The 16,901-nt window shown below is 38.0% G+C and overlaps 2 protein-coding genes across 17 annotated transcripts in view; one reads left to right on the top strand and one right to left on the bottom strand.

The window, feature by feature from the left end:
- The window catches only part of PACRGL (parkin coregulated like), a 42,955-nt gene that overhangs the window by 19,801 nt on the left and 6,253 nt on the right, over window positions 1-16,901 (top strand). For 4 of the 10 annotated variants that reach the window (XR_009563972.1, XR_011377476.1, XR_011377475.1 and 1 more), the window contains exons 11-13: window positions 5,188-5,312; window positions 9,487-9,631; window positions 14,668-14,917. The exons of 1 other annotated variant lie outside the window; for it this stretch is intronic. Coding sequence is in view for 1 of the 9 variants with exons in the window: in XM_060299207.1 (XP_060155190.1) it covers window positions 5,188-5,294 (107 nt within the window). In the remaining 8 variants the exon portion in view is untranslated. Of the gene's footprint in view, window positions 1-5,187; window positions 5,313-9,486; window positions 9,632-14,667; window positions 14,918-16,901 lie in introns of those variants that run through there. 5 more of the 10 variants (XR_009563974.1, XR_009563978.1, XR_009563975.1 and 2 more) reach the window with 4 other exon arrangements.
- The window catches only part of KCNIP4 (potassium voltage-gated channel interacting protein 4), a 1,198,945-nt gene continuing 1,182,047 nt past the window's right edge, over window positions 4-16,901 (bottom strand). For all 7 annotated transcript variants that reach the window (XM_060299203.1, XM_060299199.1, XM_060299202.1 and 4 more), the window contains 4 exons: window positions 6,153-6,260; window positions 3,939-4,043; window positions 3,237-3,299; window positions 4-1,500 (listed from right to left, as the gene is read on the bottom strand). In XM_060299203.1, the coding sequence (XP_060155186.1) occupies window positions 1,453-1,500; window positions 3,237-3,299; window positions 3,939-4,043; window positions 6,153-6,260 (324 nt within the window). In that variant the 3' untranslated portion in view covers window positions 4-1,452. The remainder of the gene's footprint in view (window positions 1,501-3,236; window positions 3,300-3,938; window positions 4,044-6,152; window positions 6,261-16,901) is intronic.

Here is a 16,901-nt window from a genome sequence, read left to right on the forward strand (position 1 = left end):
CAGTAGAGTTATAAACATTTTATTTGCTTTTATTTTTTCTTTTTGAAATACAAAATGTGCACATTGAATTTACACAAACACGTGATGGCCAAGTTCAGTGTACATGTATTGTACTACTCTTAATTTCTACACTGGTGATAGCAGGGCAGCTTTCAACATCCTATCTCTACACCAGAATAGATACCTGATTTATTGTTGCAAAGACAGTTGCAAATTTCCTCCTACTCTAGCCTCTTGGTCTTTGTGATATTTCTGCAAAACAAACAGGGAAGGTGTGTGTATCTTTAGTAATATTGTGGCAACTTTACAATTTTGGCTTAAGATCATTAAAAATAATCTGAATTATTGGAGTTTTATGATGAGCTAAATCATAATACAATCCAGATGAGTTGCTTAGCACTTATATTCCTTTTCTATTAAATTTTGATATTATAGTTCTCGATATAATGGAATCACTGGTGCTTTCAAAGTGAATTCTGCTTGCTGTTTGTTCTTGGTAGGCATTAGGGTAGCAAAGGTTTGTTTGTCCCTAAATGGCATCTAATGTAAAGGTGCCATGAGGGAGTCAGGAAAGAGGATGGGATAGGCCTTGAATGCAGTTAAGGATTACTTGTTGCTAAGCATTGCCACATACTGGATGACAGATGTCCTGACCCTTTGCTAAGCCTGTGGACATCCTTGCTTTGTTTCACACCTTCTTGGACTTCCACTTAGTGACATAACAGTCAACCTGTAGGACTGAACAAATCCAAAATTACATACATCATGTAGGCCTTGGCTGTAATATGTATTATGAAAAATTAAGAAATGCTTATTAAATAAGCTTTATTAGGCATATGCTGACATCTGGTGATAAACTGACTTGTTTCATGTTATAAAAAAATGCCAGGTAAATGAATGTCTTTAACAGAAGGAAGCAAATCCAGAGAAACTGGGACTGTGTGTTTGTTTGTTTGTTTTTTTCCAATTGTAGTAACCTTGTTTTGTTTACTTAAAGTATAAATGGAATTACAGCATACAAACATGAAAACTAATATCTGGAAATTAAGTGCAGATGCCAGTATGTCAGAAAACCATTTAAAATCCTGGGGCTGAATACATACAAATGAATAGCAAAAAACACAGATATTTTAAAATCACCGATACTGTGAAAGCCTCAATAATCCTGTGGCTAAAGAATCAATAAAACTATATGCCAGATCCTGTTACTTTTGAATATTCACAGGGTATGAACTGACTTAGAACATCCCATGAACTCAGTGGCATTATGAGAAGGATGCAAATTTATAAATGGAAAACTCAACTCTTTTGGGGATTGCTTTATATTAAAACAAAGCTTGTTTGCATAATATGCCTCAGTGTAAAGCTGAGCAATCTATGCTAAAAGTGGTAGCTCCAGCTTTGTGTGATAGAATCGTTCACATTTGTCTGATTGAGGACGCATTCGACAAGTTAGATCACATTTTCAAAGAGCTGCATGGAGCGCATGATGTTTTCATCCTGTAAGGGAGAAAACGTGGAATTAAGTTCACCATATCGGCAAAGGAAAGTGCACTGTTTTGCCTCTAAGTACTGCCACCCTCCACCAACGCCTATGCCAAATGTTCAGATACTAGGGGTCTGCAAATGTAAATACTCTTCTACCCATTTTCCACACAGATAAGTATGGAGAGCCCATTTTGTTGAGTCTACTAGGCTTTAAACAATTTATTTAACTCTGACTCGGTGTTAAGAGGGGCTATTTCTCAAATTATTAATAGAATGCCAGCATGGAAACTGGAGAGGCGCAGAGCATAATCAAAGCGAGCAATGCAAACTGTGGCATTTTAGGTAACCGCCCGCCAAATCACAGAGACTTGTACACATGGAAGGATACAGGGTTTGTGTATGAGCCAAGAGCCAACTTCATAAAGATTGGAGGTTGGGGTTTAGGAGACAGGTTTGCAGTAATTACACCTCTCTTTCTGAGTCTGTTAGGGCTAATCTGTGTGGACTTTGGGAATCTTTAAAAATGAATGGTCTCTCAATGCCAGAGAAAGGATTGTTTGTGAGAAACCATTGCCCAGTGTCTGCAGTTTAGCATGTTCCTTAGAAACTTAGGGGGACAGACTTAGGGCAGGATAGGGGCACTTGGAGATTGTGACTGTTTATAGCAGTGGAAAATGGTAGCAGAACTAATGATGCCTTCCACTACTAGATGCCAAGTAACAATACCACCATTAAGTAGGTTGATATCACTAAGTTCGTTCAAAGACCGTCGTATTGAAATGTGAGTTGAGAAAAAGGCAGGCATCAGGAAAGGGAAAGTATATCAACTTGAAAATAATGAGAAAAACTAAAGCACCAGCAAACTCCTTTGACTCCATAATTTTTTTTTTCTTTTTTTTTTTGCGGCACGTGGGCCTCTCACTGTTGTGGCCTCTCCTGTTGCGGAGCACAGGCTCCGGACGCGCAGGCTCAGTGGCCATGGCTCACGGGCCCAGCCGCTCCGCAGCATTGGGATCTTCCCGGACTGGGGCACGAACCCATGTCCCCTGCATCGGCAGGCGGACTCTCAACCACTGCGCCACCAGGGAAGTCCTGTCTCCATAATTATTTTAAAAATTCTTAATCGTGATTCTACCCACGTCAAGTCAAATAACTAGGTATGCTAATACTGGTCTGCCACCAGATGGTGGAGAACCACATGGACTTTTCCTCAGGGAGAATTTTCTGCTGTTTAATTTTGTGACTGAAGACCATTACTGGTTCAGCCAAAGACATCTGTTGTCCACATACATTGAAGCAATGATGTTTCTCTTAGAAATCGGATATAAGTTTGGCCAGTGATACACTCTTGGCTGTACTGGAATTCTAAATCTATGGAGGATACGGTAGACAAGTTACATGTTATATGCTAGTTCTGGGGAAAGAACAATTCAAGTCTCACATATGTTTTATCCTCAGTGATGAATATTGTAAAGGATCTGAAGAGCAAAAACACACATGTGCAACCTTCATCTCTCCAGGGCTTCCCTCATAGCCTGCCTTGGGATAGACAATGAATGCTGATGAACTGAATGTGCAAATTGGTGATTGTTTTCACAGTGGTAGGCTTACTCATCTCAGCTATGTAGAAGTGGTGATCTTAGGCATATGATCTTTATACTTTGCTCAGTTCATGGTGGCTGGCTGGAAGGACCAAGTTCAGCTGTTAAGGAAGCAAAAGGGATAGTTCCTTTACTATCGTTACTTACTTTTTGGCAACTTTCGATGAATTCATCTATGGTAACGACTCCATCTTTATTTTTGTCCATTTTCTGTTCAGGAAGAAAAGAACAAAAAAATTTGCTCAGACTTACCCCTTGATACCCTCACCCTGAACTGAACAAGCTGAAGCTGATGAAAAGAAAGCCCAGCTGCTTATTTTATGGGGAGGAACTGCTTCAGAGCACAAACTAGTAGCTTCTTAGTGATAAGAATCGTGGCTGACTGATTTTAGGCTGTTGCCTTTTCAATAGAATGTGGTATAGATCTAGAGTCACTCTGTTCTAGTAAAATCCTGCCCTCCAGCTATGACAGACTTCAGGCAACTTGCTGAAACTTTCAGAGCCTTGGTTTTCTCATCTGTGAGATGGGGCTAATGAGGATTTATAAATAACCTCATAGGGGCTTGTGAGAAATGAATGAAAACAAACACCCCAAAATATATGAGACATGGCAATTACTTGGTGTTCTATCCAGGACATGGTGAGTGTTCAATAAGTGGAGTTATCAATATTATGATAAATTCAAAACCAAAATTACTAAATTAGTATGATGGTAAATATTCTATAGTTTTGTCTCTTTCAGTAAAAATTATTTTCCTGTACATTCTTTTGAATCATCATGATGCTTTGCAAACATCAGGAAATTTGCTCTTAATTTCACTTCCTCTCTGACTTCTATTGCATTCCTACCTGGAAAAATGTTTCAACGTGTTGTCTGGGAGCATCTTCTTTGAGGACAGGATATGTGCATTTACCCATCATATCGTATATCGCTTTCATTATATCAAGCATTTCCTGAAAAGGAAAAGGCAGTCACATGAAGCCTCATGCAATGTGAAAATAAACCACTCCGAGAAGCTTTGACAGATTATCCCTACTCAATTTCAAATTTTTTATTTTTCTTTGAGTCTTCATTAAATGTCTTGGTTGTCCCAGAGGAAAAGCCAATGGCCTTATGCCTTAAAAGCAGCAGAATCAGAATGTAAGAATCAAGTCGGATCTTGGTTTCAAAATGAATAAAATTCCCATGTATCTAACATGATCAGGAAAGAAACATTCTGGTTTAATGTTTGGACTTCTCTAGACTTCACATTGGCTATCTTTGCTTTATTGAGTTATTATATATTTTATATGTTGATTATCAATTTCTGTTTATTGAGAATAAAATAAACTCCACATCATGAGAATTATACTAAAACTGATAAGTCTCAAAGCTCATTAGGGTTTTCATTGTGTTTTTCCTACTGTGGCTTTAACTAAAGTCACACATGTAGATTAGTCAAAATATGACCGTGGAAACACTTCGAAATTTTAATTTTTTAAATTAAAATCTAGTTTTTGATTTGTAATTTTCAATCTTAGTGAAAATAATATCTAGTTAACCTAGACATTCAGATTTATTGTTTACACTTGTTTCCTTCATATCGAAGTTTCCACAGAAGAGTATGGATTAAGTCAATAATATGGACGTAATATATATTTACTTCTGAGAGTATTCAATTCCATTTTAAATGATAAAGCAATTTGTAGTTTGTAAATTTTACGTGAAGCCCTTTAAGATGTTTTGAGCATAGAAGTTTGTTTGACATAGAATTCATGTGATGTGTTGGGTGTAAATGGTAAGAACAGCATGTTTATGTTAAACATAGAAAGGGATAGAAAGGGATCAAAGGACCAAGAGATACCTAATATCCTGGAGGCACCTGAGTACTAAATGTTTACTGTGTACTAAATATACAAGAGACACTAAGTATCCAGGAGATATGCTCGATATACCTGAATACTTAATACTCATGAGGTCTTAATTAAGCCACCCATTTGTGAGACCCATCTGGCCCCATGTGTCTTCTGCTCAACAAATAAAACCCATGGCCATTGATCAGGTTAATTGTCACATTGTAACTGTGGTCAGGTGAACTTGTCCCTGTGTCTTCAATAGAGCAAGTTGATGTCATTGGCCCAAGATACCTTCTATTTGAAGAGCCCAATGCTCAAAACTCAACTCGGGGGAAAGCTAGTGAGAGAAAGAGGACATATGGACATTGAACCACATCCAGGCTTCAGGTAATGTGGTCTTTCAACCCTACCTCCACTCCATCCTAAATTTGTTATCTTACCCCATCCTGCCCCCCCCTTGCTTCTTGCTGTGTTTTAAATTAATTTATTAAACCACTTGATATGAGCATCTGAATTTGGTCTGTGAGGCTTCCTTTTTAGATAGCCCACGTGGGAGTTTATTTGGGGCTCCACTATCACATCAGGTCATTTCCCACACAGTACAGGTCACTACATAATCCACACGATTTTAAAATTGCATCTGTTTCCATATGGACCACATTATATGATAGAAAAAAGGTTACAGGCCAAATATTCTAACGCGTGGATATATTTTCTTCCTATTTGATTCCAACTACTATCTTTATTCCATGTACAGTATTCATTAAAATGCTATTAGGAAATCAGGATGTAATCCTTCTATTTTTTTTTTTTTTTTTCTTCTGTGGTACGCGGGCCTCTCACTGTTGTGGCCTCTCCTATTGCGGAGCACAGGCTCTGGACCCGCAGGCTCAGCGGCCATGGCTTACGGGCCTAGCCGCTCCGCGGCATGTGGGATCTTCCCAGACCGGGGCACGAACTCTTGTCCCCTGCATCGGCAGGTGGACTCTCAACCACTGTGCCACCAGGGAAGCCCTCCTTCTATGTTTTATATTTACTTTGAAGATTAACCATAAACTGTTTCTAGCATTCCAAATTTTTCATCAGAATATTTCCCCAGCACTACAGAAAATATTTTAGACTTCCTGAAAAAGTGGTTCTAAAATAATAATTGCGATTGTTTAACATTTTGAAGTGAAAAAATGAAAATGGTCTGAAAGCTAGCTGTGTTGGTGAGGCATTTCTTACTTCTTTAGTGATGTAGCCATCTTTATTTATGTCATACAAATTAAATGCCCAGTTGAGTTTTTCTTGTACTGTCCCCCGGAGCAAAATGGAAAGACCCTTGATGAAATCCTAAAAAATAAAAATAAAAATATAATTTGATATGACATTTCTAAAAAAGAAAAGTAAAACACAAACTCTAATATAATTCTCTGTCAAATGATGGAAGCAAGGGTTACAACCCTCTGGATTTTGAACCATTTATTTATAGCAAAATGGTCCATGTGTTCCTGATTATCTTTTTTTCCAGAGATTTTTTGTGGGCATAAACCACTCCTTAGGTTTAATATTCTTACTTTCTAATTGGAAACTGTGACTTTAAATCAACCTTGGAACTGGAAATTGTGTCAGAACAGACACCCAAACAACAAGACGCATGTGTATAAGTGGTATTACTTTCCACTACAAGTGCACACAATTCTTTTACTGAAAATCTAATAACATTGTAACTTTAAAAATACAAGCACATACATAACACAGTTCCCATGAACAAGATCTGCTAACAAGAAATGCGAGCTGTCCTTAAGATACAGGCCAATTGAAGGCTTTATTTAGAAATCAAGTTATAATATGCATGGGGGCAGAAGTTAAGAGAATGGAGCTGAAAGCCAGGCTGCCTGAATTCAAATTCCAGCTGTTTCATCTGATAGCTCTGTCCTCAGACAACTTACCATCCTTTTGCCTCTATTTTCATATCTGTAGAAGGGATATGTTAGTATCTACTTCTTAAATTTTTTATGAGGATTAAAGGAGTTAAGCTGTTTATAACAGTGTCTGGCAAGGGCATCGGCTATGTGTTTGTCCAAGTAAATGGAAACCTCAGTCAGTATCACTGTTAGGCTGATATGACTGAACGGCAGGCAAACCAGATTAACTTGATCAAATTCATATATATTTGTTGTTCTGTAGGCAGGGTTAACATTACAATATGGTGAATTCTGATCTCACATAGAACTGACAATCTGTAGTTAGGTAGGAATGAAAGAGCAGAAGGTGTTACCAAGTCCAAGCTTTCTCTGCTCCCCGCAGGACAGGCCAGTAAATCTTGAGACGAGGTGTTGAGGCAAGGAATATGACTTTATTCGGAAAGCCAGCAGACCGAGAAGATGGCAGACTAGTGTCTCAGAAAGACCATCTTATCAGGGTCTGGATGCCAGTTTCTTTTATAGAACAGAGAGAGGGAGGAGGTAAGGAAGTAAAGTAAAAAGGCCATGAGTCTTGCAAATATCTCCTGGAATGGCCAGCCTCAGGGAGGGGATGTGTTAATTTCTTCTTTTCTTGCAGCCATTCACAGGTGGACAGGGTCAGGATGCTTCCCTGAACAAAGGCACTTTGGTTTACCATTCAGGCAGAGGGGCAGTGTTCCCCGAGGCAGGCCATTATGTATAGACAGTATCCTTTTAGTGAACAAAAGCAACGGGGAAGCAAAAGCTAAAGTAAAAGAAACAGATCCAACATGTAGTCAGATTTTGTTCTTCCCTGTAACAAAGGGAAATGCAGAAGTGGCCTCTGGGTGAATTTGTATTCTCTCTACACTTTTACATTCCAACATTTTGTAATTGTTTTCCTGTCTTAATTTCTTTAAATGCTTTTTTTTTTAATGGGTGACATTCATGTAGTTCAAAATTTTAAAATATATAAGATTACTGATAAAAAGTATGCCTCCCATTCTTGGACCCTAGTCACCCTATTTCTTTCCCCTAGACAACTGGCGTTAGTAGCTTCTTGTATTCACTTCCAAAGAATTTTTGTGCATATACAAGTGTAAGGCATATTTATTTACACAAATGATAGTCTAACAGGCTGTTCTGTACTTTATTTTATTTTTAACTTAGCAATAAATCTTGGAAATAACTCTTGTCTTTTTCACTGTTGCATATGTATGAATATATCATAGTTTACTTAACCAATCTCCCATTGATGAATATTTAAAGATTTCCAATCTTATTAAAAACAAAGCCACAAAGAGTGACCTTATACATACATAACTTACATTTTGAACAAGTATATCTGTAGGATGAGTCCCTAGAAGTGGAATTGCTGGGTCAAAGGATTTGAACATTGGTAAATTTTATAGTTATTTTCAAATTTCCCCCCAAATTTCCCTCTCAAAATTTGTATATGAGAATAGTATAGCTTGTCAGTACTATATGCCATCAAATTTTTTATCTTTTTCAATCTTAAAGGTTAATATTTCTTTCTCAGATTACTTAAAATTTGTTATTTATTATGAATAAATTTGAGCATTTTTTCCAAATGTCTTGATTTATAGAAACTCTTCACATATTAGTGAAATTAGCCCTTGTCTGGGATATATCTTCAAGTATTGTTTCCCAGTTTATCATTTCTTTCAATTTTTATTACATTGATTTTTGTAAAGCAGGCATCTTTTTAGCTTTATATTCTAGATTTTGTCAGCCTTTTACTTTATATTTTTTGGTTTCTGTCATATTGAAAAGACCTCTCCCATTCTGAAGTTATAAAAGGATACTCCCATGTTTTTGTTCTAGTACTTTTAAGGTTTACGTTGTTACATTTAAATCTTTATTCCATTTGGAATTTACCCAATGTTTTTAGATAGCTGTCTGGTTTCACAATATTATTTGTTACCCACTGATTTGAGATGCAAGATTTATCATATCCTTAATTCTTTTATCTATTTATATTTCTGGAACTTATGTTTTATTTCATAGTATATCTGTTTATCTAAGCACCTCTACTACATTGTTTTAATTATTAAAACATTTTAGTAATTTTAATAGCTGTAAGGGCTATTTCCTCTTAACCCTTCTTTTTCAGCTATTTTCTTTCCATTTTTCCTTATTTAAGTATTCCACCTGACCCCTATTGGGATGTTTATTGAGCTGGAGGTAAATTTACAGATCAACTTGGGCAGAACTGACAACTACATGTTGATGAGTCTTCCTATTCAAGACAATAAGAAACCTTTCCCTTGTCCAGGTTGTGTTTGTCATTGAGTATGTTAGTTTCCTCTTGCTGCTATAACAAACTACCACAGATTTGGAGGATTAAAATAATACTTGTTTATTATCCTCCAGATCTGTAAATCAGAAGTCTGAAATGGGTTTTACTGGGCTGAAATCAAGTTGGAGGCAGAGCTGCAGTCTCCCCAGTGGATCTAGGGATAGAATTTGTTCTCTTGCTTTTTTCAGCTTTTAGAGGCCACTTGCATTGATTGGCTTGTGGCCCTTTCCTCCATTTTCAAAACACAGTACTCCAACCTCCTGTTGTAGTATCTCCTCTTTGCTACCCTGATCTTCCTGCCTCCCTCTTACAGGGACCCTTGGGATTACATTGGGCCCATCCAGATAATCCAAGGTGATCTCCCCATCTCAAGATCCTTAATCACACCTGCAGAAAACCTCCTTTACCATGAAAGATAACACATCCTACGTCCGGACATTAAGATGTGGACATTTTTGGTGGGTCTTTATTCAGCACACCAAACTCTTAATACATTTTAAGGCCTTTTGTTTTTTCCAAGTTGTTCTTTCACATTTCTTAGTTATATTTATTTCTAGGTATTTTAATCCTTCCGTTGCTGTTATAAAGGAGGCCACAAGAATTCCTTAGTAGGCAGAAAAAAGAAGAGACGCAGGCAACAAATCTTGAAAATAAGTTTCTCAGGAGGTAAGAGAGGTCAAGAGAAGAAAGCATTTCACTAGGAAAGGATGGTTCATCTTGATACCAATCTTCTGGGGAATGAAAAGAGCTTACTGAGTCAGCAACATGGAGGTCACCAGTGACTAAAGGGAGAAGCTTCAGTGGAGGGGAGGGAGCAAAGAGTGATAGAGACTGTTAGAAAATTCACCAACCATGGCTGCATGTGAAGACAGAGGGACAGGGCTATATCTGAAGAGGAGGACAGGATCACAGAAGAGAGTTTTGAAGATGAGCACTTTAAACACTGAAGGGACGAATCTAAAAAGAGGAAAATACTAAAGATGTGTGTGTGTGAGAGAGAGAAAAAGACAGAGAGAGAGAGAGAGAGAGAAGTGGACTACTCCTGCGATGGTGGGAGAGATGGAGATGGTCTGCCCTGGGAAGAGAGGAGGCACATTTCCTCAGCTAATACAGAAGGAAGGAGAACACCATGCAGATGCCCACAGCTGAGAAGAGGTGGGAAGATGAACGAGTCCTCATCTGAGACCTTTAATGGGTGTTGTCTGCTTGGGAGTGAAGGACATGGTGGAAAGGATAAGAACTGAAGGTTTGAGGAGAGACAAGGAGGCAGCTCTGCTCCTGGACAATAAGGTGACTTGTGCAAATTACGGGAAGCTGCAGCTCCCTCAAAATATTTTTCTGCCATCTGCTGGAAAATTGTTGTAATATATTTAAACCTGTAGTATATAATATACTGTAATTAAGAGGTAATGACCCTCCTTGGAGTTGTGTAGTATACAACTTGCAAACTATATAAGCTTTGGCTTTTTTGGAAGGTATAAAATAGTCACTGCAGAGCATGGGAAGGTAGGCTTACCAGAGAAGGATTGCTGGACAATTTTGAAAAGCCAGATGAGGTGGATGGTTATCAATATAATCCTTACCTGTCACTTCAAATCACAAAGTAATAGTTCTATGCCTTTAGCTGAAAAGAGAGGCTGGACACAACATCCATGAAGATATGCTTAGAGCATTGGTTTTCAAGATGTAGATTGCTGCAGAATCACCTGGAGGGCTTGCTAAAACAGCTTGCTGGGTCCCACCCCAGAGTTCCTGATTCATTAGGTCTGGGGTGTGGCTCAAGAATTTACATTTCTAATAAATTCCAAGGAGATGCTGATACTGCTGGTCCAGGGATCACACTTCGAGAACCACTGGCCTGCAAGAACCATCACTGGCATTGGCCCCATCACCAAGCAGAATAGGCCAGAGCAACAATGGGAGATTTAAAGTCATGTGTGGACTTTTGTTGTTTGTCTCCCTAGTTGGCCCCTATTTCCATTTGGTGCTCCATCCAATTCTGTGGAAGCGCACTCCATCTGTGGCTCTAGTGATGGAGCCATGCCCTGGGCAAAATCAGGAAGCACCTTTTATTCCTTTGGTCAAGGCAATTGGATCTGTGGTTGGCCTGCAACTGAACCCAGTCTACATGAGTGATTTTCAGGACTTCTGCTAGGAAGGGGTATGACAGAGATGCTTTTTCTTTCCTGCCTGGGGAAAAATCAAGCCTGGAGCTCAGGAGCTGCTGGCATCTTCTTGTAACCACGAGGGAGCCCACTCTTAGGTTGCAGCCAGACCTATCTCTGGACTTCTTATTCTTTTTTTTCTTTTTTTTTTAAATTTATTTATTTTATTTATTTCTTTTTGGCTGCGTTGTGTCTTTGTTGCTGCGTGTGGGCTTTCTCGAGTTGCGGTGAGTGGGGGCTAATCTTCATTGCGGTGCACGGGCTTCTTATTGCCGTGGCTTCTCTTGTTGTGGAGCATGGGCTCTAGGCACACGGGCTTCAGTAGTTGTAGCACATGGGCTCAGTAGTTGTGGCTCGCAGGCTCTAGAGTGCAGGCTCAAGTGCAGGCTTGCGGGCTTAGTTGCTCCGTGGCATGTGGGATCTTCCCGGACCAGGGATCGAACCCGTGTCCCCTGCATTGGCAGGCGGATTCTTAACCACTGTGCCACCAGGGAAGCCCCTGGACTTCTTATTCGCCAATACAGTTACATTGTTTTTGTTAGTGTATGATTTTCTATTATTTGTGAAAAAAAGTACCCTGATTCACAAGCTGACATCTAATTCCCATCTTTCTCTTAAATACTATGTATCCTGAAACTGCATACATTGAAAGATAGCTATGAACCTTGAACACCCCTCTCTCTTTTAATATACCATCTTGCAGGATGATATCAATAAACAGTTATTTCAGAACAGGAAATAACTATTTGTGCAAAAGGAAAATGAAAGACTCAAGGTATCTTGTACTGTTCTTGCTCCATGCTTTTCTGAATGGTAATTGAAATCTGTCAAGCAGGAGTTACAAGGCTAAAAAAAACCCAAACAACTCTCAAGAGTACTTTTCACAATCACCTTACTTTTGTCTGTGAAAGGTTACATCTGTTCCCTAATGTACAAAACTGATAGATGGGGATTGGTACTGAATTCTGGTTTCTAATATCTTATGATAAAGGCAATAGAAGGAAAAAGGCATAGAGAAATGACCCTATAATAACCTAGTCTTGTTCTATAGATAGCTCTGTTTATCGACCAAACCTTTAATTGGTGCCTTAGTGCTGGTTACATACATTCTGCCCACCATTCCCACACTAGGAGCTGCATCAAAGACCCAGCCTTGAGAGAGTATGTGTTATTGAGACCATCTAGATGGTATACATGACTGGACCCAGGTAAGGCCTGGAAAGTCATACATGTGTTTAGTATATTTCTTACTTTATGCTTGCTTTTACATTTTTAGGAAAATTTTTAAAGTTGTTTATTTTCTCTGATATGACCTCCCTTGACTGGAGTTAAACTTCCATAGTGGTTGAAGGATACAATTTCAGGTACTACCTAAAGTTTGCATTTTTGTTTGGAACTAATAAAAGATATCAACATGTCTGAAAAGGAAAAATGTATATTTCCCAAGATTTGTAGCCTAATTTTATCAGGTGAAAGAGATAAAATACTTACCTTGATTGATATACAATTCTAGTTAAGTAATTTAATATCTTAAAAGATGAAACCAGCCACATTAAGCTAGAGGAAAGTGGTTTGATCTCCCTGAAGGCCATTAAAAATTAAATAAGTTTTAAACAAAAATCACAAATATATAATAAATGTATATGTAAATATCATGCTTGATGTAGGTAAAAAATACAGAAAACTATAGAAGAAAGTTGCAATCACACATAATCCTATCACCTGTTCACATTGAATATTCCCACTCTTTTTTAATGCATACTTTGGCATATACTTATAGTACAAGCCATATATTATATATAAAATTATATTTATTTCACTTAAATTACAAGCATTTTCCAATATCACTGACAATTCACTGTGACATCATTTAAATAACTACAAAGTAGGTTTAACTGTATGAAATTGCCCATATTTTTTATCATGTTTGCCAAGAATTTCATATGATAGTTTCATATGGTCTAATCTAATAATACTAGCACAATGAATTTTGGACACTTTGGACCCCAAACCACAATAAGAATTACAATTTAAATGGCAGCCTAGTACTTAAGCAAGCACACACACACACACACACACACACACACACACACACACACACACACAAAATCATACACCAGAAACTAAAGTTATTAGTCTATTTCCATTTCTCTTCTATTAATTTTTTAGTACTCTTGTCATTAATGTCTAAATCAATTTTACCACCTGGTAATCACTGCAGTCTCGAGTGTGAAACACTGCTTTGTCTTATGAATATATTCTAATTTATTTAACCATTCTTTCTTATTGGTATATATGTGTATTAATTTAAATTTTTCTTTATTGTACATGACGCTATAGTAAATACTTTTCTCCAACTATTTCCCATCATTCTGACTTATTTCCTAAGGAAAGATGTGGAATTCCTGGGTTAAAGGGCTCTGGGAACACTGAAATTTATTAGTAGTAATGAGGACAGTTTATCGATAAGTGTGTGGGGCTTGGTATTAGGCAATTTCTATGCATTACTTTATGTCAGCCTCACATAACCATAGTGAATAGGTATTGTCGTCCTTATATTAAAGATGGAGGCTCAGAGAAAATACGTGACTGAGGCAAGGGATGCAGCCAATGAGAATTAGAGCTGGAAACTGAACCCAGAACTCTGACTCAAAGCCCAGGCTCTCATTTTGTCTAGAACTGAAGCAATGGGCTGTGGTTACACAGAAAAGTATGATATAAACAAATGCTACATCTCTTTTTTCTGATACTATAGGACATAATTGTACGGTGATATGAAACAGTGACTCACAGTGATTGCAATTTTACTAATAACATTTGCAGAACGTTTGGAGGTACCAGGAATTCATAATTCTTGCCATGAAATGACATGGATAAATGAATTAGAAAATGGCCTTAGCTTTTAAAAAGGAAAAGTGAGTCAGTATGTGAATACATGTGTGACTAGGAACAGAATAAGAAGATAAGATCAGCTGAAGAAGAATCCCAACAGTTAGATGCCCAGGAAACAAAAGAAAATAGAGTGAGCAAGAGAGAGAGAGACAGAGACAGAGAGAAATTGATACCAGTTCTCTGAGAGAGACTGACCAGTTGTTATACAGGATCACTAACATTACTGAGCATATTAATTGTGCCAGACCATTTTCTAAACTCTTTAGATTCATCATTTAATCTGACAACGAGCTTGTGAGATATCTATCCTTATTATTTCCATTTTACATTGAGGAAATTCAAGCACAGAGAGATTGAGGAACCTGCCCCAGGTATCCCAGCTAGAAGTGGTAGAGTTTGGATCGAGCCTTCTGACTCACAAGCATGTGCTTTTTCAGATGAGAAGAGATTTCTGGCACCTCCTTGGAGATTGGAGTGTTAAAAGAGGAGACTGAAAAATTCAAGGACCGGGTCAGAAAAAATAGAAGATGAGGCTGGAGCATCTTGTAGTGTCCAAAAGTAAGGAATGAGCAAAGAAAGAAACAAAACAAAACAAAAAAATAAACAACCACAATGATGGGGCCATGTTGAAGCCAACTGCAAGAGCTTCCAGTGGCCCAGCTGGAACAATTTAAGCAAAAAGATAAAATATTGAACTATAACTCAAGTATAAAATATATGTCCATTTGTCCACACCGATATGAATCACTGGTGGAATACATTCATAAATGGAGGAGAAGAGACAAATCCTTCTCTTCTTTGGAAGAGAAGAATTCCAAATCAACTATGTGTACACTCTACCCTTAAGGAGTTGGAGCATAACTCCCAATCTGTAAGTGTGATCTGTGTATAACTTCCTTCCAAAGAGTATGGTTTGGAAAGAGGGATAAAAGCATAACTTTACAGTAAAGAAATTACCAGCACTACTTCAACCAGGTGATCAAGTTTTACGTCAAACGGTCAAAAATCATGTTGATACTATGGACTCTTGTTATGTAATAATAAAAGCACCTTACCTCTGTGGTCTTCCTCCTCAAAACACATATCCCTATTCCAATCATGAGAAAAAACATCAAACAAATCCCAACTGAGGGACATTCTGCAAAACACCTGACCAAAACTCCTCAAAACTGTCAAGGTTATCAAAACAAGGACAATTTGAGAAACTGTCACAGCCAAAAGGAGCTTAAGGGGACATGGTGAGTGAAGGTAATGTAAGATCCTAATAGAATTCTGGAACAGAAGAAAGGCTTTTGGTAAAAACTAAGAAAATCGGAATAAAGCATGGACTTTAGTTAATAATAGTGTATCAACATTAGTTCATTAATTGTAACAAGTTTACCATATTAATGCGTGATGTGAATAACAGGAAACTGGGTGTGAGGTGTATGGGAACTCTCTGTACTATCTTTGCAGTTTTTCTGTAAATGTAAAACTGGTCTAAAATAAAAAGTTTATTTAAAAGATGATTTATAAAAAGAGGGACCTGACCTTCAGACTTTTGAAGCAGATAGAGATATTATTGGATGCTTTTTCTCTTGTCCCTCTTGTAATAATCTTCTGCTACCCCAACTTTCATTAAACATTTCAGTGTATGATAAGAGGGATTCAAAGAACTTGCCCTTGGGGGCCACAGGAATGTGGACAAGGGCAGCCATGGCTGGAGGAGCTGGATACCCTACAAAGACTATAAGGACAGAGCAGGCCAGAAGGACAGGGTGACAAGCAAAAACTAGGACACATGCAGCATGGCCACAGTCCTTGGGAATCAATAGAAATGCATGGGTGAGGCCCAGGTTGAAGAACCTTTATGGCAAGAATTGTTGGATTCTACAAAAATTAGTCATGAAAATGGGGGAATGTCAGCTCCATAAGGACAAAAATTTGTGTCTTTTGTTCACTGTTGTATCCCCAGCACGTTGAATATATATATATATATATTTTTTTTTTTTTTTTTTTTTTGCCACCCTGTGCTGCATATGGGATCTTAGTTCCCAGACCAGGGATTGAAACCTCACCCCCGCAGTGGAAGCACGTTGTCTTAACCACTGGCCCTCCAGGGAAGTCCAAAAAAATATTTGTTAAATGAAGGAACGAAATGAAAGGACATCTCAGCTACCTTTCCCTTTACTTCGCCAAAGAGCAAAGCTCCTGGAATGGGCACAAGAAAAGAAGAGGAGAATTATGTGGACAGGATGTGTAAGTGTGTGTGTGTGTGTGTGTGTGTGTGTGTGTGTGTGTGTGTTGAGAGATATAATAAAACTTAATGATTTAATCCAACAAAATGGAATTCTATACCTATTGGTAACATTGCCTAAATAATTCCCCTTGATGCCTGACATCTGAAAAGAAAATAGCTATTTTACTTGACAGAAATGACTCATCCTAGAAGGAAAGTTTTCCTGTAACCATAATTGATATTTGGGGAGAAAAAACCCATTTTTTCTCATCACTGTGAATGACAAAGGGATTATTTTGGGGGGTTTATAATGCCTCCCAGGGTACCACTCACATTTCATTCTGTCATAATTGAATTGTCAGTGAATGGTGTTTTCTTAAAGCTCTGGACTGCGGCAGTCCTGCTGTCAATCTTCAGTTACCTGTAGTAAGCAGGGATAGCTATTCCAGAATT

Source organism: Globicephala melas, chromosome 5, assembly GCF_963455315.2.
Source record: "Globicephala melas chromosome 5, mGloMel1.2, whole genome shotgun sequence".
Lineage (NCBI taxonomy): Eukaryota > Metazoa > Chordata > Mammalia > Artiodactyla > Delphinidae > Globicephala > Globicephala melas.